Source organism: Protopterus annectens, chromosome 3.part0, assembly GCF_019279795.1.
Source record: "Protopterus annectens isolate FY-2018-M chromosome 3.part0, PAN1.0, whole genome shotgun sequence".
Classification (NCBI taxonomy): Eukaryota; Metazoa; Chordata; order Ceratodontiformes; family Protopteridae; genus Protopterus; species Protopterus annectens.
Genome location: NC_056731.1, coordinates 736,294,409 through 736,316,896, shown reverse-complemented (window position 1 = coordinate 736,316,896; position 22,488 = coordinate 736,294,409). Strand labels below are relative to the sequence as shown.

The window sequence follows — 22,488 nt, the reverse complement described above, 5'->3', positions numbered from 1 at the left end:
TATCCTGATTTAAGACTTCTGACCTGCCTGCCTGCCTTTCAGGGACCCCCAAAACTAACATCAAACATCTCAAATACATCCTTGAGGAAGTTGCTGACCTATACTCAAACTACCCTCCATCTAAAGGATTCTGTGAAAGTATGTTTGACCTAGCATCTAAGCTGTATAGTTAAATTGCTATTATCTCTGAAGAATAAAGTAACCATTGCATGCTAAATCAACAATTGTGTACTAAATCTCCCACCTGAGTCTAGTACCCAGCAGACATACCCCCCATCTATTCCATAGGACTTTTTGCTCCCTCCTCGACTCCTATCTACCAACTGTGTCCTCTGTTCTCTGCTTTCCCCGAACAGCTGAACTGTAATTTCTTCCATCTCACCACTAGGTGGCACATTTACCTAAGCTTAAATAGGCTTCTAAATACTCCTGACCCAAATTTTTTATGAAATAAAACCTGACCGCATTGAATCCTTTTTAGTTATCTGGCATTTGTACCTGTAAGCTATCCAGACCTTTTTTTTTACCTAATTACCTTACTGCAGTCCGCATTCCCTGTTACTCACTACCTATATGAGCTCTCCCCTGTTACCTTGAACTACTAAGTGTGTAGTAGTATTCTGAAGGTTCCTCTGATTGTTTCTGTGAGCTTGTCTTTCAATGAGCTTGTCTTTCAATTGCTCAAACCCGATTTGTTCCCCCTGCGGGCTCACTCCACTGCCCTACCCCCAAATCTCACCCACCCCCCAGTGCATCTAACCTTATACTTCTCAAGCCACACCCTCATCCTTCACTCAACCAGTCAGTCCACTTATCTCATTAAGCCCCTTCCCATTACCTCCATTTCTCACATGTGTACACCCTCTAGCTAATCTATTCCTCTACAACTCCACCCTATCTATTTAACAACCCCCCACCACCATCACAGACTCTATCATTCTCACAAGCCATGGCCATTATAGTGAGGCCAGGACTCACTAACACGTTTCTCTTTTTCTTAATCCTTACCCCTCTGATGTTATCATATTGCCTTACTTCCTATGAATATCTAACCCACTCTATATTTCATCTCCCCCTAAAACAAACTACCCTATGTACTAATCTAGCCCCGCAAATACACAGTAATATTATATCCTCTTCAGCCTACCATCCTCCACAATTTCATAGACTTTACCATATAAAGTATCACCAGACTAGAAAATCTACCCCCTTTTTATGTAAGCTCTTGAAACACTCTCATACTCCTCTACAGCATCTACTATTTCATGGTGATATTCAACCAAACCCAGGTCCAAATACCTCCATCTCTGATCCCAATTCATCCTACCCAAACACCTCCTATGCTCTCACTAATTCCCATAACTCTCTACTCATAGGCCACCTCAATGTATGCTGCTTAAACAATAAAATTACCCAACTACATGCCCTCCTAAACTTACATTGCTTTGACATCCTATGTCTAACCGAAACATGGCGCAAACCTGCTACTAAGGATAATGATATAATCCCACCAGGTTACAACATCCTACGCTTTGATCGACTAAATAAAAAAGGTGGTGGGGTTGCTATACTGTATAAATCTAAACTACAGGTATTATCAATAGATGTAAAACCTCCCCCACCCAGTAATGCTGAAATGTTAATCTCTAAGCTCCAGATTAATACCAATAAATCATTAAACATAATTTTCACTTATATCCCTCCAGGTAATAACATTAATTCTCTTGAGAATATCCTTAATTGGCTATCAACCTCCTTCCCACAAGAAACTATACTCCTTGGAGACTTCAACATAGACTGGAACTGTTGTACCTCTGGCAAGCCAACTACCCTCATAAACCTTTATGGCTTTAATCAAATTATCACCTCCCCTACCAGAACCCATAAACCCAGCAATAAGCAAGCCACCTTAGATTGGATACTGGTAAACAACAACCCCCTTTCTTATAAAACAGGTATACTCCCAGATGATATTAGTGATCACTCCCTTACCTACCTAACCAGGCAAAAAAACATTATATCCAACCAAGCAACCTTTAGAACTACCCACAACAAAAAAAAAAAAACTTCAAACCTGCTAGCTTCCAAGCTGAACCTAAAGCATGCAATTGGTCACCTCTAAAATACTTACCTCTTGACGAAGCTGTCTCTTATTTTAACACAAACTTCCTTCAAATCCTAGAACACCATGCCCCCTCTCGTACAGTTAGGACTAGGAACAAACCAGCACCTTGGCTAACCAAAGAAACAAGACAAAAAATGATACAGAGAAATAGCATTTGGTCCAAATGGAGAAATACCAAAAACCCAACTGATCAGGAAACCTTTAGACAGCTCAGAAATACTACAAAGAAATCAATACTCCAAGATAAAAAACTACTACCAGAAATTCCAGCAAGCCCAGCATCAAAACCCACAAAAATTCTGGACAGGCATAAACAGCCTACTCCATCCAGGACACTCCAAAACACCTACACCTTCCAATCTGACTCTGAATACTCCTAGCCAAATAGCCAATACGTTTAACAAATTTTTCTCTGAAACAGTTCAACCCATAGCAAATACCTTCCACTAGCATCCCTAAGACATGCTGTCTAACCAACTTACCTCCAGCCTTAAAACTGCAGCCTGTTCCAACAACTCTCATCAGCACACTACTTCACAAACTAAAACCTTGTACTCCTTCTGCTGACCTCCTTCCAGCTGAATTTCTACAAATGGCAGCTGGTGTACTTGCTTACCCTATCTCCATCTTAATAAATAGAATTATTACAGAAGGTTTTATCCCATCACTCTGGAAAGTCTCACATATTATCCCATTACACAAAGGAGGCAACTCAACTGAACTCTCCAATTTCTGTACCATAGCACTACTCTGTCCATTAGCTAAAATCATGAAAAGATGCATTAATCGGCAACTCTTTGATCATCTCCTACTAAATAATCTCTTAGCTGACTGCGAACATGGCTTTAGACCATTTCATAGTACCACTACCGCACTACTATCCTTTATAGACTGTATTAATAAGAATCACAACAACTTACTCTCCTCAGCTCTATTTTTCGACCTCTCCAAAGCCTTCGATATGGTGAATCACCTCCTAATGTTAGACACCCTTAAATCACTTATAGGAGACACTTTAACTATCAAATGGTTTAAGTCATATCTAGAAAACAGACAACATGCAGTCCTCTGGGACAATAACCAATCAACTCACCTCCCTATCTCCCTAGGAGTCCCACAAGGTTCTATTCTTGGACCTCTCCTTTTCTCTATATTTATTAATAATCTGAACTCATCTCTTCCTCAAACCACCAGCATACAATATGCCGACGACTCTACATTAATCTGTACTGCAGCATCTCAGGCTGAACTACAGTCTAGCACCCAAAAAGTATTCAACTTAGCAGAAGACTGGTTCTCCAAACGCTGTCTCCTCCTAAACCCTAAGAAAACCAAACTTCTACTCTTTACCCCTACTCAAAAGTTTCCCCCCTATCTACTTCTCAGTAACATCAAATAATGGCACTGTAATAGTACCTGATACCACAACTAAGCTTTTAGGTGTAACAATCGATAATAATCTTAGTTTTGAGCCACACATAAACTTAACCATCAAATCACTTAATAGAAAACTTGGTTCACTTTATAGGCTAAAAACCTTCCTTACTCCCTCTGCCAGGACTACTATCGCCCAAACACACCTAATTTCCACTCTTCTATATGCCTCGCCTATCTACACTAACCTATCCAAAAATAACCTAAACAAACTAGCCACCTCCTATAATAACATTGCCAGATTTGCAACTGGTTCCCCATTCCGTACACACCATTGGCAAAATCTGAAAAAAATAGGATGGCTGGAACTGCAAAACCAAATTCTTCTCCAACAACTAACTATTACCCATAAGATCCTGTATCAACCTACAAATACACCCAAACTCTCTACCCTTATTAGCCCTTATAAAAATCTAACAACCCTACGCTCAGCAAATAAGTCACTACTAGCCACCCTTAAATCTAAAAACAAATATGGAATAATACCACTGGTAATTCTTGGAACAAGCTTCCTACCAAACTAACATCCCTGGAATCCACACCACTTTTCAAAAAGCAACTAAGAATCCACCTATCTTTACAATAGCTTTGTCCCTGTACTAATCCTGGCTAATTTTTTTCCTCCTCTTTCCACCATCTTTCACATGCACAAAATATGCATCCCTTGAAGAAGAATGAAAGAAAAAAAAAATAAAATAAATATTCACCCTGTCTTGTCTTTTTTACATTGTTGTATTTTACTCTCTAATATTGCCTTTTCACATGTTAATCCTGTTATAAACATGTCATTTTAGATTCTCTTATGTAATGAATATTTCACTTTTATTGGTCTCTATATCAAATTAATTTTTTAAAATATGTATTCTTACGTAGTATTTTTTGGTTACAATTTTATAATAATGCTGTAGTGAAGCTTTTCTCCCCAAGCCTCTACTGAAAATGGACATATATCCAGTTAGACTAGCCCGGTCAACAAATGTAAAATAAAAATAAAAAAATAAAATAGTTGCACCTGGAGAATTTTAGATGCATTATGTTGGGCAACTAGCCTGGAGGTGTGAATATACTTGGTGAATATGGACACATTTCCACCTTTAGTGTTTTGGTCTTGGTTTGGTGGCCGAAAAGTGTGATAAGAGTTGTAGCCTGGTATTGCAGGCAAGGGAGCCCGCAGGATTTTTTGCAGGGGGGTGCAAACCCGGAGCCCCATTAGTTCTACAATGATTACAGGCAGTTGGATTTAATTTACAACTTTTATTTCAAACATTATAGCCCAAACACTGAGACATTTACTAAACCTAAACAAAGCAATAGTCTTACAATGAAAACAGACAAATGCATCTGGCCAGTGGCAGGTTATTTACCTTTGAACTGAAAGTTATTTGATTTACCTGATTGTATTAATTATAATATATAATTGAATTATATGAACTTCGCTTTCCTTAAACTCACAGTTCATGGCAACAACGAAAAAGGCTTTCAATGCTGCAATTCTTTATAAAGCTTACTTGCATCTTACATCTCCGACAAGCTTACCTGATGCTCATTAAACCATGGCTACTTAAACAGAGCAACAGGACACTGATAGCATGCAGTTCCTGAATAATAAGAAGCATAAATCAACAGTATAAAAAAATGATAGAAAACCAGAACATTGGACAACTGAGAGGTATAGTTCAACCGGGCTGTCTGAGTTTTTTGCTACCCCTCAATAAAAAATTGGTCAAATGGAGCCCCCTGCAGCCATTCCATTCCCATTCCTTGGTTTGCTATTTTTACCATAATAAACAATAATGTGCATACTACTTACTTCATCTTTGATTTTTAGATTTCATTTAGTTTTTTTTTTTTATTTTTTGCACAAACCCCAATACATATCTGTTAAAGCAAATTAGTCTCAATGAAAAAATACTAACATTACGTTTATCTGCCCTTGAAACTCACTTGCATTGAAACAGCACTGACAACCCACTTTCCAGAAAATACATTTTGCCAATTGTGCCAATTAACTCTGGGCTGTCTTCAAAAATCTCTGCCCTCGTGAATCTAACATACACATGCATACACATGCACCCTTCCTGATACATTGACATTATATCTCTATATATTCACAGTACAGTTGTTAAAGGGCATTTTTTATATTTATTTGAAAATTTTTTTTAGTAAACAAAAACAAAAATCCACCACCATCCACTAACAAAAGCTTGCACAGAACATTTCCATCATAAAATAAAAGCTCAACCAAGTCCACCAGTATCAGTAAAAACACAATCAAATCTAAACCACAAATCAGAAATGAAAAATTAATAGAACTTAGTTAGTTGGTTGCTACTAAACACTTTATAAATCATTGTTTGTTCTGCCTGTTAAGTGCCTGCCTTAAATGAAGAATTGTTGCATGCAGTTGCATGCAGTAAAAAAATGAAAAGCTAGTAATACATATGGATAGCAAACTGTTAACAGGTTCATAGTTACTAGTATCTTGCCAAAAGGACTGCAGCATCCACCCACTTTCTTTGCCAATACACAGCATCAGCAATGCATTTACCTACTGTGGAGTAGAACCAGTAGCTTCTGCAGCCTCTAAAGCAAGACACCACATCATCTGCGTTGTATTAATGCAACTAAACATAATCAGCATTAACCTTTTGTTCCCCTGCAGCTCTCAGCAGCTTGCAAAATCTTTTCCACACTAGCAGGCATCTCTCTGAACTTTGCAGCACAAACGGAAAAGAATCTCAAAAATTGGGGGATTGGGGGGGGGGGGGCTAGCCAACAAAGGTACACATTTAAACATTGCTTGCTTGCATAATGTTTGGGCTAGAAGAGAAAAATAAAATGCATTACCACCACTATACATTTCTGCTGCTAATGCCAAACCCAGGGACCTCGCGGCAAAACAAACAAAGCAACATACCACTATGCTACATAAATCAGCTGGAAGTGAAAGAGGAAGACTGAAACTTTACCATTTAGTGAATTCAGTTCTCACCATAGCAGCTGTCTCAACCTCTTAGCACAAGACCTGTTGAACAAAGCCAACAATGGGTGACTACAACCACCAAAACATTCAGTGAATTCAGTTCTTACCATACCTCTCAAGGAAATAGGAAATAACACCCGACAAAGCCAGTAATGAGAGAATATAACACTCAAATAGTTTCAGTGGAATCAGTTAAATTTCACCATCTCAACATTAGCAAAACCTGATGATAGCAATAAATACCTGAACAAAACTGGGTGAATATGAATACAGCCCCAAACACATTCAGTGAATTCAGTTCTTACCATAAACCCCAACCCTAGCACAAATCCTGGAAGAAGCTAATAATGGGGGAATACAGCAAAAACACAGGACATAATATCCATCCATCTTGGTTAGAAAAGAAAAATTTATAATAGCTTTTCTTTTTTTTATATACTATACACTGAAGAATATGCCAGAAGTCCGATATTGAAATGTGTCCATTACATTTATTAACCAGGAAGAACTGACTTTGAAAAAACAGCTAATTTTTTTAGCAGAGGCCCAGGGAGAGAATGAAACACAAGTCAAAGAATAAAAACCAGATAATAACATTTAGCTGTCAGCAACAAGGACACATGCAGAAAAACCATATTTTGAGAGGAACAGGGAAAGGAGGAAAATCCTGCAATAAATATACAAACAAATGGTGGTGGGAAGGGAGGTAGGGCTCTTGCCACTTGGGGCTCAATAGGGTTTAAGTTCTGTTTTTATTCTCACTCCACCACCACACCACACCTATTTATACATACACACACACACACACACACACACACACACACACACACACACACACACACACACACACACACACACTCTCTACCTGCACGGGTCCATCACTTCCATTCGAGTAATCGTCTCGTCTCTCTCTCTCCTCCTCCTCTACCTGAAGGGTGTCCCCATCTCTGGTCTTCCATCGAATATAACCTGTCTTATCTTCCTCTCGCCTCCTCATGATGATGTCAGCATAACTAGCGATGACTGATGACTGACTGTTAGCACAGACTTGATGATGTGGACTGTGACTGACTGTTAGTTTTCAGAAAGAATGCACTATCTTCTGAGAGTAAGAAACGTGTAAAAAACACAAAACATTTAACTTTGTTTTGCAAAATGACCTACTAGTCAGGGGATTCCAAATTTGTGCCTTGCTACCCCTGCAACCCGGGATTGCAGGGGTGCTGTCTGGAGTCTTGAACCAGGTCTCAGTTACTGCACAGATATTGATGTTCTCCATTTTTAGGAGTGCCTCGAGAGAGTGCATTTTGAGGTTTAGACTTCTAGCATTGAGTATCATTACCTTCAGATTTTGCATGCTTGTATCTGTTATGGTGGTGTTTTTTTTCCTTTGAACCTTGCCTAAAAAAGGCACTATAGGGGTGGCAAGAGCTTTAGCCAGTAACCTGAATCCCAGGGGTGACAGGTACAAGATCATCTCTGGCAAAACATTGTGGTTTGTCTATCATGTCGTCCCAGGCAGACAGATACTGGATCCCCTTTGAATGACACCAGAAGCTTAGCCAATTGTTGAAGTCAATCATTTTGTCCGTATACTGTGATATCATTCTGGGCGAAGGAAGGATGCTACTCAGGGCTAGGGTCATACCTGCCTGGGCCACATGATCAGAGAGCTTTTCCATGTCTCTTTTCATGTAGTCCAGGGAGGTACTTCTCAAGTCATTCACTCCAACATGGACAATGACAGAGTCATATTTGTACTTGTTGTGGAGTGACTTGAGTGCATGCGTTATGTGGCGGATCCTGGCACCCGACAGGCAATTGACTGTAATTTTCTCCTTGCTCAGCCTGTTGAGTGGGACATCAGTGTGCCTGACTATAGAGTCACCTATGACTAAAGTGTTGGGTACGTTGTCTTGCCTTACTGTCAAAGTGGGTGACTTCATCTCTAGCAAAAGACCAGTCACCAGTGGCACATACCCCACAGAGTTCTCTGCTGGACCCCTTACTGTTCGGAATTTATTTCTCAGAAGTCCAGGCAAACTTATATGGCCTGTGGCTGACCAAGTTCACTGATGATTGCAAACTGGGAGCAATCATTCAGTCCCCTGAAGATGTTAATATACTGCAGGCAGGGTTAACACAGACAAAATATTGGTGCCAAAGCCACGGATTAAAGCCAAATACAAAATAAATGCATTATTATTCCTTTGGGAAAGCTGTCATTCCTGCTAATTACATTATAGACAGAGACTAGACCCATTGGTACGTGATATGGGTACTCAGGTTGATAGCAATCTGAACTTTGACCATCATGTAGCCACAGTAGTAAGGAAATCCTTCTATGCGGTGCATCTTATTAGTAAAGGCGTTGCATCTAGATCTAAGGATGTTATAATTCCATTATACTCGGCCCTCATAAGACCAGTAATTGAGTACAGTGCTCCCTTTTGCATGTACCTCAGCAGACACCACAGAGATTTCTCATGAAGAAATTACAGGGTACACAGAACAAGTCTTACATGGAAAGAGTGAAAGCCCTACAGGATGCTAAAGGGTGACCTGTGCCTGGCTTACAGGGCAGGCTCTGACTCAGCCCTGATGGAAATGCTACACATTCATAAATCAAACTGCACTAGGTGTCACCACTCCAGGGATCTTACCCTAACCTCTGACATGAACAGGTCATGCTGGAGAAGACAGATACATCTCCCAAAGACTGCCACTTCACTGGAACAAGTTTCCAGTTCACCCTCTTCAGGTGAGCTATCTATCGTTGTCTTGCTGTTTTCTGTATTCGGCAGCTACACCTTAGCAGTGGGAAGTTATATATCTCTCATTTAGATCAATGGATGGGTGACCACAAATTCATTCCTGAGGTGGCACCCATGAACCTCCTGGACAGAAGAGGTCAGTATTAACTACCATTAACCCTTACCTCTGTGACCTTTACTCACCTAACCACCAGTAGTTGGAGAAACTCGGGATAAGTGTGGCTAGGCTTGTAAGGGCTCTAGGGCCGTTAGCCTAGTAACTTTTTATGAAACTATGACCCTATGAACATTATAGGTTCATAGGTTCATACTAGGCTATCTGCCCTACACCCATTTTAAATTAACTATGATCTCCCATCCACGAATCTGTCCCAGCATGTCCTATTTATTAGGTTCAAGTCTCTGCAGGTGTTTGGTTTATGGGCCTGATGAGGGATGAGTGGCTCTGGCACCAGTTGTCTGTTTTCCAGATAGCTGTGTGGACCACCTTAGGCTGAGATTGAACAGTAGTTTTATGTTTGGGTTTAGCCCATTGATGCTGTGTTTTTTGCTTTGGAGAGGGCGGCATCACTACTCAGACGAGAGCTGTTTTTTCTTTAAATTAACCAATTAGAAAAGAACATTTCTTCTTTCAATTGGTTTGCAATCGATAATGTGATTTTTCTTTTGTTTTTGACTTGTGGTGATAGATGTTTTGGGGGTATTGATCTTGTTGCTGGTATCAAATTTGCCTGTATTCATATGGAAAAGGTAGCATTCTTATTTGGTAGAAAAGTTTTTCTGGGTGTGAAAAAAAGAGAATGCACAAATGAGTGAAAGCTCATTTGTGTGAATCACATATGGTTGAATTTAAGTTTTATGTAGTGTAGGTAAGTAGTAATTTGCAGGAAAAATTAATGTTTGACTTAAAGGTGCCAGTTGTAAAAATATGCAAAATTGCATAATAGTAGTTAGTGCGTATGTGTTACTGTGTATGTGTTAAAATAGGGAATATGAAATGAAGTGAAGTAACAGTCAGACAAATTGCCTCCTAACTGGAAAACCCCAGATGCAAATTCAGTATCCATCTTCTGGCTAAAGGTATTAACATCTTTGTATAATGATATAGCCATGAGTAAAAATTATTTGCATACACATCCCAAGTGGACACCTAGGTTAACAACAGGAAAAAAATACTCCTCCTTAAGAACAAACTATAATAAGAACTATAGACCATTAACTTGCCTTCCAACAGTATATAAATTTATATACTGGAACTGATGCAGACAGAATTTATAGTCACTTAGAAGAGAATGTAATCATGGCAATAGAACAGAAAGGTCATGAAGGAGACTTATGTGGAACAAAGGACCATCTGTTATTAAACAAAACCATAAAAGAATGATCAAAACAGATGGATCCTACGTATGGCATGGCTAGATTACAAAAAATTTTTTTTTTTGTCCCTCTTCCCATAGTGGCCGACTATCAGGCCACCTCTTGCACCTCTCTCTTTTTCCATGGAAGTCCCTTTGTGGCAGCCCTCCAGTGTTTCCTCTTCTGGGAAGGTCTTTCCTAGGGTAGAGTGCTTGCTTTAAGACAGGCTCTCCTGGGTCAGGCTATCTAGTAGGCAAGCAGTGAGATGGGCTTCCATAGAAGATTTTACACTGCCTGTCTTCTCTTCCCTTCCCTATGTGCTGACACTACTACTTGCATAGGCTGGGCAGGACATGGATGAACCACAATGAGCACATGTCCCACCCCCAGCCGTAGAGTGGGCCCATCATACTCTGCTGCTTCTGTGCCCAACCTGGCATTATATCCAAGAACTCCAACCTCCTCCAGAGCCTGTTGGGTAATGCTGCAGCATGTCCCCTCACTTCAGGATAGCCACACCTTTCCTCTGCTGCATCATCAGTTGCCTACTAGTTACCTGAGATGCTAATTGAACTCTTTTTTTTTTGCTTGAGAAATATGATATAAAAGAACCTGAGCAAGAGAGAATGTAGAGATATCCGGGAATAGATGAAGGTTAAGCAGTAAAGGATGAACAAATGAGAATAAAACTTAGTAGGGAATATTTTAGAAGACTAAAACTAATATTGAAAACTGCCTTGACATCTAGGAATAGCATTCAATAAATCTGCTTGTTTTTCCTGTTCTAATTTACAACTTTTGCATGATTACTGGTCCCAAAGAGCACTGGATCAGTTGAAGAAGAAAACTGCTCCATGCTTATCAAATGATATAAAAAAACGGTGCAGGGCATGATTGTATATCTCATCCATCTGAAGGTGAGGTGTGCCCCCTTGAAATTGATTGTATGAATAAATCTGCAGTTGTAAGACTGCTTACATATTTTGACATTATCATATCCAAACTTAGTCCTAGCAGAAGTGTTTCAGAAGGGATTGAAATGGAAATCAAACCAGAAGTGGACAAAAAAAGAAAAAAAGTGTGGCAACAGAAAGTGCTGAAATACAAACAAAATAATATAATTAACTTAACCAGCCCCCCCCCAAATAAAAAAGCCTGTAAAGCCCATAATTATAGTGGCAAGCACAGAGAACTGTTGGGACAATCACATGTTGAGCAAGATTTAACATATTGCTTAATATTTAACATATTAAGCTGAGGTGAATTTAAACCAAATGATGAAAATATAATAATGGCAGCTCAAGAGAATGGGCTGCATACATGCTGGTTTACAAATTCTGTAGACCAAGTGGGAGATGTACGTAAATGTAAATTCTGCAACAGTTGCACATTTTATTGGTGAGTGTGCTGTACTCATGGCTGGATATCTGTGTACTGAAAGACACAATAATGTGGCAAGACTGTTACATTGAGTATTGTGAACATGTTATAATATGCAGGTAGCTGGGAAGCAATGGAAACATGAAACACAAATAATTACTGAAAATGAAGAAATTTTGATCATATTGAATCTTCTAATACTGGCAGTTAAGATAGTAGAATAAAGAAAAACAGATATTATATTTGAACAAAAAGCCACAAACAAAGCATTAATCTATGAAATAGCTACTTCTAACAATTATAGTACTGAGAGACATAGTCATTAAATACCAGGATATGCAATGTATAATAAAGACACCCAGGTCATACCAATAGTAGTAAGAGCAACAGGACTAATAAAGAATTTTAAAGCATACTTAAGTATGTTACTAGTACATGTAGCTGTGTGTGAATTACAGGAGGCAATTCTGAGTACATTTCTGCTGTTGAGACGAGCACTATTGGCAAACATCAGAGAATGAAGCAGTACGTGAACTTTAGTTATACAATGGATAGAAATGGGGTCCATTCTTGTCACAATATTTGCAACCTTATACTTTTGGAGAAATAAAAAAAAGAGGTCCTGATATACAGTAAGGGAATTATCCCTGGACAGCAGGGTATAAAATGCAGCTTACAATGCCATTATACAGCAAAAGTTCTGAATATGGGCACATCACCATGCCGTTTTAGTTCTGAGCAAAATTACCTTGTTTCATATTAACTGACAAGCCTTTCTGAACAATGAATGCAGTTCTTTCTCTTAACTCCTGATGGTAAACTGTTTTTGATTTTCTGCCAGAAAAACCCATGGGCACTTTTATTAGGCCATTTTTCTTAGAGATTGATGATAGTAGGTGGAAAGTATCTGCTCAAAAGATGAACTGTCAGGACTGTGTAGAAAACTGTATTCAACATTGTACTTTCTTGAATCTCTTGTGCAACCCTTACTGTGCACTTTTATATATATATATATATATATATACACACACACACACACACACACACATTATTAGAAAAGAGTGGCACACAGCGCTATTAGCTGGAAAATAGTTTTATGTACCGTTTCTTTGTCTTGGGCACATTCATATAGTCTGAGCATTTGATCACTGATGTACTCTACCCATTTTGCATCTGTATTTGTTGACAGCATGTGGTTTGATTTTCATACTGTCATTATGTGTTGTGCTGCATAATACCCTGTGTACATTGCTTAGCATAGACAAAGTTTGTATTGCTATGGGTCTGTCATCTATTGTGGCTCACATTTTACCAGTCAGCAGCTACATATGTAATAATTATCACCAGCATTTAAATATTCCTGCAAGAACCTGGGTGACATACCTAACCTAGTTATGGGTACAGCTCCAACTAACTTGGTCTGATGGCTCTGTAGTGGAAGGACAAGTGAGGAGGCTGGAGCAGAGTCTGTATATAAACATGATGTACCACTTGCCAGATGAGAAACCTCCAAAATGTTTTCCATTTTGATTAGTCCTGCCATGGTCTACTCACATTGCCCTGGTATGACTACTGGTTATTTGCAGAGAGAGACATGTGTCTTGCTCTAGATTGTTGATGGTAGTAGACTTTCCTGTATACAAAGTAAATCTTCACATCTATACCTAATTTCTGATCACGACCCTTTTTAATTCCTCACAGCTGACCATCAGCTGCTACTTGCACCTCTCCTCTCTGCTTTCACCTGGTCTTCCAGAGACCCCTCCTCTTGTTTAAACCTCACCCCTGACTCAACATGACCTACATCCTGGGCTGTTGAGGAGATCAGTGATTCTGTGGGGCATCATACTGCTGTTTTGGAGTGTGCCGTGACTCCTCCACCATGTTCTACTCCACTGTTGCTGCACTGAGGAGGTGCATGCTATCTTCATACATGTAGAACCTATGTGACTTGCTGCTTGTGCTGCACAGAGCTCACCAGGCTGATACTCTACTTTATTGCATCAAGTCTAGGCTGAATCCCCCCGTTTGAGCAAGCTAACATCAGACACTTGCATTCACATTCTTCCTTTGCAGTCCCTCCAGCACCAGTACCGCTAATTGAACATGGATCATATGGAGAATAGTAAGGGCTTTATCCCTGTACACCATAGGACCACTATAGTCAGCCACCTTTTCAGAGTGTGTAGCTAGTTATTCATCATTTGTAATGAAGGGCCTTTCTTTTTGTTTACCTCTTCCTTTATGAAGGCCAATTTCAACTCCGAAATTGTTAGGGTTACCCAACAGAGCTAGCTGGCTATGCTTTACGTGCTGGACCTTAACTTTGTTACTGCATGTATTGAAGAGATTACTGAGGTTGCAAAACTACTCATGATACATGGGATTATTAGTACCTGTGCATGTCCTCCACGTTTTTTGAATTTCAGAGGTTATCATGGGGTAGGCTGATTCTTTTATTCTCTTAGGTCTAAGAGAATAAAACCATTTTTGTATTGACATAAGAATATTTAGAAAATTATTCTAATGATTCATTACTGCCACTTTTCTGCAGTAACTTGTAACCGTTCTGTAGTAGCCTGTCAATATCACAGCATATACTAGTGCTGAGCTTTCAGAACTCTGTCATGTACAGTTTTACCATTCATCTTGGTGATTTTAGCCGAGAAAACAATTAGAAATGTTGCAGTAGTTACTTAGGAGTACTGCATTGGCAGAAACTGGTGATCATCTTTCAAATCATTGCCTCCAAGAAGTTTTGTTTTTTAGTGTTTTATTTCTTGGGTTGCTGGTGTTCTGTTATCTTTCAAATCTAGTATACAGCTTTAACTGGAAATGGTACACTTACCGGTTAGCAGGCTAAACCTAGTGTAGCTAATGGACAGAATAGTCCGTGAGAAATCCTGCTAGAGATTTGGATTGGGCTATTTGAAGAGATTTATTGCAGTGTTGAGATCATTCATTAAACTTGCATTGTTACACAGGAGATGAGATACAGAGCTACCAATGATATTTCTGGAGTACACGGACAATGATTATGTTTGGTAACTCATTGCAGCCCTTAGTCTCAGACTGTTTTCAATAAGACACTTTTAGACAAGGCAGCTAATTTTCATCCTGAAGATTAGGCGAAAAGATGCTGCTTTCACAGTTGTGTTGGGTCTTATAACTAGAAGAAATACCCACTTAAAATTGTTTTACCTGGCATTTGGGGCCGAAGTGGCTGTAGTTCTGTAGAAAGACTTTGAGGTATGATTTACTTGGGTTTGAGCCAAGACTTGATAATTCAAGTGGTTATCATACCGAAACCAGGCTTCAAGTGTTGTTGCTTATTTCTAGCATTACACACACTATTGACAGTTATCAGCATTGCCATATTGCCTTAACATTGCTGGATAGGGTGTTTTGCAGTACCTAGCAGGATTTTGGATGGGAAACATTGTTCTGACTTCCAGCTGTAGTTTAAATATAAGGAGTCATTATACTACCACTGTTCTTGAGAAGGCCTATTGCACACACAAAAAGATTAATAACATTAATGATTTACAATACATTTATTACAATGGCTGTCACTGGTATGGTTATAAAAATGTAAAACATACTTTATGAATGACAGATGCTTCTGTTTTATTATTGTCTTAATAGTTATTGCATATGAAACACTGATGATTTAAACTATTTAGAAAACTTTGAGACTGAATTTCTGTTTTTTGTTTTTAATATTGCAGCTTGTGGAGTAGGATATCTCCATTGGTAAGTTTAATTTTTTACTAGCATTCAGATTGTATGTGTGTAGTATGATAAATGCATATGTATAAAATCCATTGCCAACTCCTCACACCTTACACTTCTTTGAAATACCAAGATATCATTTGGGGTCAGAATTTTTGAGACATTAATTAAAAAAAATATAATTGCTTTTTGGTATTACTTGATGAGATGTTGATTTTTCAGGGTGTTTTAATGTTCAGCAAATCTCTGAATGAAAACTGAGTGGTTGACGACAATAAGAAATCATATATATTGTATTACCTTTGCTGAATGCTTTAATATTTATTTACTGTTGGTGCTTTTCAATAATTATATAAATGTTATATTAACATTTTTGGAGCTTTTCTCCCCAGACTTTAGCTGAAAATTGGCTTTGTTCAGTAGGACTTCCATGGTCAGCATATGCTATAAATAAGTAAATTCTGTAAATAAAAATTGTACTAGTAAATAATTGCTTGACCCCTCTGTGTTTGCGTGAGTTTCCTCCGGGTGCTCCAGTTTCCTTACACATTCCAAAGACATGCAGTAGATGGGTTGGGCACTCTTAATTGGCTATAGGTGTGAGTGTGCATGCAAGTGTGTAGTGTGGATGAACTACTGTGATATGGATAGCCACCTGGTGGTGTAAACCTTGGCTCTCGATTATTGTCACTGTTGAAGTGACATCCCAACATCATGTAAAAAAATGGGAAAAGGGGTTGTGGATTGATGGATGGATGGATAATAGGAAGTAGGAAAATGCATTAATTTTAGGCCTGTAAGTATCAGTAGCAGGGAAGATCTTGAAGAGGAGTGTATCCTATGATTTGTTATGAGGATGGCCAACCATATACACAGAAGCACTTGATGCTTTTAGCATTTCAGCATCTAAAACTCTCCCAGGTTAATAGCCTCTCCCTTTTTACCCACATTGCCTAGCACAATAGCTTATTTTCCAGATATCTTGCTGCATTTTGAGCTACAGCACCAGGGAGATTATCCCAGGCTACTTAAATGTTATTTGAGGAAAAAAATGTAGTTTGTGTTTAGAATTCAATTATTCTTGAAGTTTTGTTTTCTGCCTTTATCATGGCTTTGGATTTTTTTCTCACTTACCCTTACAGTTATCATAAACTAGTTGCTTTAGTACTACTATCTTGTTCTCTACTGAATGTTTTTTTTTTTTTTGCTGGTGTTAGAGTTTAAACTTGTTTACTCTTTGGGGGGTTGTTAGAAATATGGAAAGTGAAGCTTTAAATAATGCAAATGTGCACAAAATCCCACAGCATCTTAATATTATCTATGTGCTTACTGTTTGAGATGAAAATGTGTATGCTTCTTGTTGTGATATTTGTAAATCATTTACTCTCACAACTGTTAGAAAGAAATATTGAAAATATCTCCTTTAGAACTGACAGTATGACTTCTTTGTTAGATTCAGAAGTATATGGAATTTTGATTTCACAATCCTGTTCATCTATATTTTTCGGGTTTATATTATATCATCGAACGCTTAAAAAAGCGAAAGCTTATTGATCGACCTAATTTAAGCGAAAGCTTACAATCTCGAACTGTCAGATCAGCGATTTTTTCCCCAGGGAAAAAAATCGCTGATCCAAAACACATACACACAACACAAGCACACCAAACAAACAGAAATCCACACACATACACCTAAAATCTGATATCTAACCCTACACTAATCTATGCACAAACCACTAACTACCCACTTACCTTAACCCAAACCCTAACCCTAAGGTCCGTCACTATCGCACACTCACCCGCCCCATAACCCTAACTCACTTAAATCTGCCCTAACCCTCATGTCCACTCAATCGCACACACACCTAACTCGAGCCCTAACCCTAACTCACCTAAATCACCCTAACACTCACATCCACACAATCGCACACTTACCTGAATCCGACCGGTAACTTTCCGCCATAACACTGAAAATACCGAAGCAACAGAAACGGACAACCAAATTCTTTCCCTAGGAAAAAAATCGAGTTTCTGCTGCTTTGATATTTTCTAGTTTCGCGAAAATAAGTTCGATCAATCAGCGTTCGCTTTTTTAAGGGTTCGAGGATATAATATAGACCCTATTTTTCAGATAATATTGTATACCTCCTGTTGAGGATTATGAAAAGATGATGGAGGCCTTTAAAATCACAACAAAAAATGTTGCCTCCTTTTTCTGTGGTACTATAGCAGACAAAGGTGCTTTTCCTTTTGCCTTCCAGAACATCCTACTCACCAGGGCCTCTTCAGGTACCAGTCCTGAGGAGACTGGAATTGAGTTTCTGTTTGAACCCCACCCACTAAGGTTGACTCCTTTATTGTCAGTGGGTTCATGATAATTGTTTGATTGACGTAAATGTCGAGAGTCAAAGGGGCGAAACCTAAATGTCTGTGTCGGAAATGTTGACATGTATGAATAAAGGGGAAACATGCAATATGTGATTGCAGTACCTGCTGTAGTGTGATCCCGGAGTTAGTATATATAATTAACAGGGGCATTGAGGGCCCTAAAAAAAACGTTTTGTTGTCTTCTGTTCATCAGACATTCTGGATGCCTCTGTTATGAAACTCGACATTCAGGACGTTCGAACAAATGACATGAATCCATTGTCAGTAGTGTGTCTTATGTTTCAGTGCTATCACTAGTGATGGTGTTGACATCAGGAGTTCCTATGGGCTTGGGGTGTGGGATTGGTGTCAGTGCCAGTGTCATTGGGTTCAGCTTACTAACTTTCATACTTGTAGTTCTTGAAATTGGACTTGGTGTCAGTATGTGTATTGCTCTTGACTGTTGACAGGAGTCAGACTATTGGGGTCTCACTAATGCCAGTTTGCTCAGTGTTAATGTTGGTCTTAGCTTTTGGCCAGTTGGATACTGTTAATGCAGACTGCTGTGTCTGATGTTCTTCGTGTTACCCTGCTGCAGTCATCACACTTGGGTTATCCTGCCGCCAGGCGGTCCCGCAGTCGGCCGGAATTCCAAAGTCTTGGTCCGGCGTCGGTTTCTGTCGCTTCTTCCCTGACGTCAGTGCGCCAGGGGTATAAGTAATGCATCTGACGTCATTTTCTTCACTCTTTCTTGCTGCGCGGTGCCCGAAGCAGAAGCAGTTCGTAAGTGCCAGTCGGCCGACTCCTGAGATTTTCAAAGTCGAATTTCAGATCCGAAGTCTTCAATAAAGCTAAGTACCCCATTGGGGAAACTTTTCTTGCCTCAGACCGATGTCAGAAAAAGATAATAATTGTATTTCTTGTGGGAAGCAAATACCTCATAAGGATTTTCATTCTTACTGTATACCTTGCCTAGGCCCAGACCACGACGTCACTGGTTGTCGTTTTTGTGCTAGGTTTAATAAGCGTACTATAAAAAGACGCTTTGATTTCGCACGACACTACTTCGGTAGAAAATTTAACTATACGATGCCGTCGGAGCAACCGACTACCGGCATGCACAAAAAACGCAAGGATAAGGACAGGCAGCCTAGACCCAAGCCAGACTCCGAGACCTCGGCTGGACAGGTCTCTGGTCCACCGGTCTTCAGTGAGGCTCCGACGCAGCCCCTGACTACTGCAGATTTGGAACCCGAGACTGCTTCGGAGCCTTTGGCGGAGAGTGCTAGGCCGAAGCAGCCATTTTGTTTAGCTCCTACCGACAACACTACAGGAAGAGATGTTGGTGCTGCAGAAACACCTTCGGTTTCTGAAGGCGTCTTCAGACCGACGACGCTCACCATAAAAACGCATCCAAAGCCTAAGACTCCTATTAAACCAAAAAAGACTGCCCTTCAGGCTCCAGTTCAAGGCCACATGCCTAAGAAACAGATGCTTAAAATGGCTGAAGATTTGATCTCTTTAATCAGGGGCTCCCAACCCCCACCTGACAAAAGGCCTAGACAAGAGGAAGATTATGCTTCCTCTGAACAAGTGTCTATTTCCTCAGGCTCCTCTGAGGACCAAGATTACTCCTTTTCCCCTTATGAAGATTCTGATGCTCAGGATTCTATTCCCTCAGCTTCTCCTCCTGAAGACTACTCCTTTTGGGGAAACTTTACACACTATGAGGGAACATTTTCACTGGGAAGGTCAGGACTACTCTGACTCAAAGAAAAGGCTCAGAGAGTTTCTTTTACTTCCCCAGCACAGACCACTTGCCATCCCCCCAGTTTTAGACATTGTGGATGATGTTTACTTAGAATCTAGTTTGAACCCAGATTCTCTGCCTCCTGCTCCAGCCAAACCAGACAGATACTATAGAGTGCCCGACTCCCACAAATTCCTTTATAAAAGCCCTGTTGCTGATCCAGAGACCATCTCCCAGGGTCCCAAAGGGGCTAAGGCTTCTATGGCAAAAAATCCTGTACCCTCTGAAAGGGACTCCAGAGCAATTGACAGGTGGGGGAAAAAGGTTTACACCTCAGCCACTCTAGCTATGAGAGCACTAAATTGCCAATTTCACATGCTAAAATATCAGCAATTTCTAATGTCTCAGTTAAGACAAAAAATGAGCACACTCCCTCAACAGTCTGAATTGAAAGAAATGCAGGATCTGTTGCATGCAACTGAACAAGTGGGCAAACATACTTTACAATGTGGGTTTGATTCCTTAGAGGCTTCCTGCAGAGCAGCTGTCACTGGGTCTGTTATACGTTGGCATGCTTGGTTAAAGGAACAAGCTCTGCCTGATCATGTTAAAGCAAAGCTTCTAGATGCTCCCTTACAGCAGGATGTTCTATTTGGAGTTGAAGCAGAAGAAGTCTTAAAGAAAATGGAGGATAGGGCAAAATCTATGCAGACAGTCAAAGAATTTCTGCAGGTACAGCCCCCTCGCTTCAGCAGAAATTGGGCAATAAAAAATTGGTCCTTTCCAGCTACTGACAGACCACAGAGGGGTAAATACAGACGTCCAAGAGGCAGAGGACAACCACAAGCAGTTCCCCATTGTTGAGGTTTGTATTGGGCAACACAGAAGGGAGGAGAAGACAGGCCCCAAACTGCTAGGAGGCAAACTCAATGACTTACACCTCATCTGGCCAAGCAACACTCTCTTGGCAGCTCCCTTGGGAGGAAAACTCGCACTTTTTACAGACAACTGGCACATTGTCACAAAGGACAAATGGGTCCTAGACATAATTTCACGAGGATACAGATTCCATTTCCACACCTTGCCAATGAAAAGAGGAATGCCAAACCTGCCACAAAATCAATGGGCAGAGGCACAAAAACAAATTACAGCTCTCATGGACATGAGAGCCATTCAGCCGGTACCTGCACGGGAGCAAGGCCAAGGATTTTACTCAAGACTCTTTCTAGTCCCCAGAAAGGACAATGCCTGGAGACCAATTCTGGACCTTTCAATTCTAAACACCTTCTTACAAGTACCCAAATTCAAGATGCTAACACTACAGCAGCTTCTTCCCATGCTGGGCAAGAAAGCATGGCTAGTAACGTTGGACCTCAAGGAGGCATACCTGCATGTCCCTATCAGACAAAGTTGCAGAAGATACCTCCGTTTCATTGCAGGTTCAACCCATTACCAATTCTCTGCACTGCCCTTTGGCTTATCTACTGCACCCAGGATCTTCACAAAATGCCTGGCACCAGTAATTGCATACTGCAGACTAAGATGAATTCAAATATACCCATACCTGGATGACTGCCTCATCCAAGCAGAAAGCAAGGACATCCTCTTACAACATCTGGCTTTTGTAAAACATCTTCTAAGTTGCCTGGGGTACACAGTAAACGAAAAGAAATCAAATCTAGTACCCTCGCAAAATATGACATTCCTGGGTGCCAGCTTGAATACAACGGCCCAGAAGGCTTATCTGATGCCAGACAAACAACTACAACTGACTCAATATTTCAAAACAATGGCAACAAAGACCCAACTCCCTGCAAGAAAAATTCTGCAGGCCTTGGGCTTCATGGCATCTTGCATCCTACTAATACCATTTGCAAAGCTGCATATGAGGAAATTACAGTGGTACCTAAAAAGCGTATGGTCTCAACACAACCACAGCTTGGACACAATGATATCTCTCATTCCCTGCCTACAACAGGAGTTTCTTTGGTGGTCACAGGCATGTCACCTCAACAAGGGTCAGCTTTTCACCTTGCCTCCAGCCAGGCAAACTATGACAACAGATGCATCGGACTACACCTGGGGGGCACACATGGCAGGACAGTGCGTTCAAGGCATATGGACTGCAGATCAAAGGAATCTGCACATCAATCAAAAAGAGATGCTAGCTATACAAAATGCTCTGACAGCCTTCAAACACTTCTTACATCCAGGGCAACTTAAAATAAGGACGGACAACACCACAGTAATGTGGTACATAAATAAACAAGGGGGCACACACTCCTACCCTCTATGCAGGCAAGCAATGACCTTGTGGAACACAACATTGGCTTACCAAGTTCAGTTACAAGCTCAATTCCTGCCAGGAAAAAAGAATACATTGGCAGATGACCTCAGCAGAAACATCATGGATCCCCACGAGTGGAAACTGGATCCACAAGTACTTACAATGATAACTCAAAAATGGGGCCTTCCAGACATAGTTCTGGGGGCTGGCAAACAGGTCTATCAGCTGACAACATTTTGTACAAGGACACTTCACCATCAAGCTTGGAAAGTGAACGCACTCTCATTCAGTTGGAAAAAC

The 22,488-nt window shown here is 40.2% G+C and overlaps 1 protein-coding gene across 1 annotated transcript in view; it reads left to right on the top strand.

Annotated features, from left to right (window-relative positions):
• Positions 1–22,488, top strand: part of DPY19L1 (dpy-19 like C-mannosyltransferase 1) — a 2,139,210-nt gene that overhangs the window by 31,710 nt on the left and 2,085,012 nt on the right. The window contains exon 2 of the mRNA XM_044065091.1: positions 15,781–15,805. Within this exon, the coding sequence (XP_043921026.1) occupies positions 15,781–15,805 (25 nt within the window). The remainder of the gene's footprint in view (positions 1–15,780; positions 15,806–22,488) is intronic.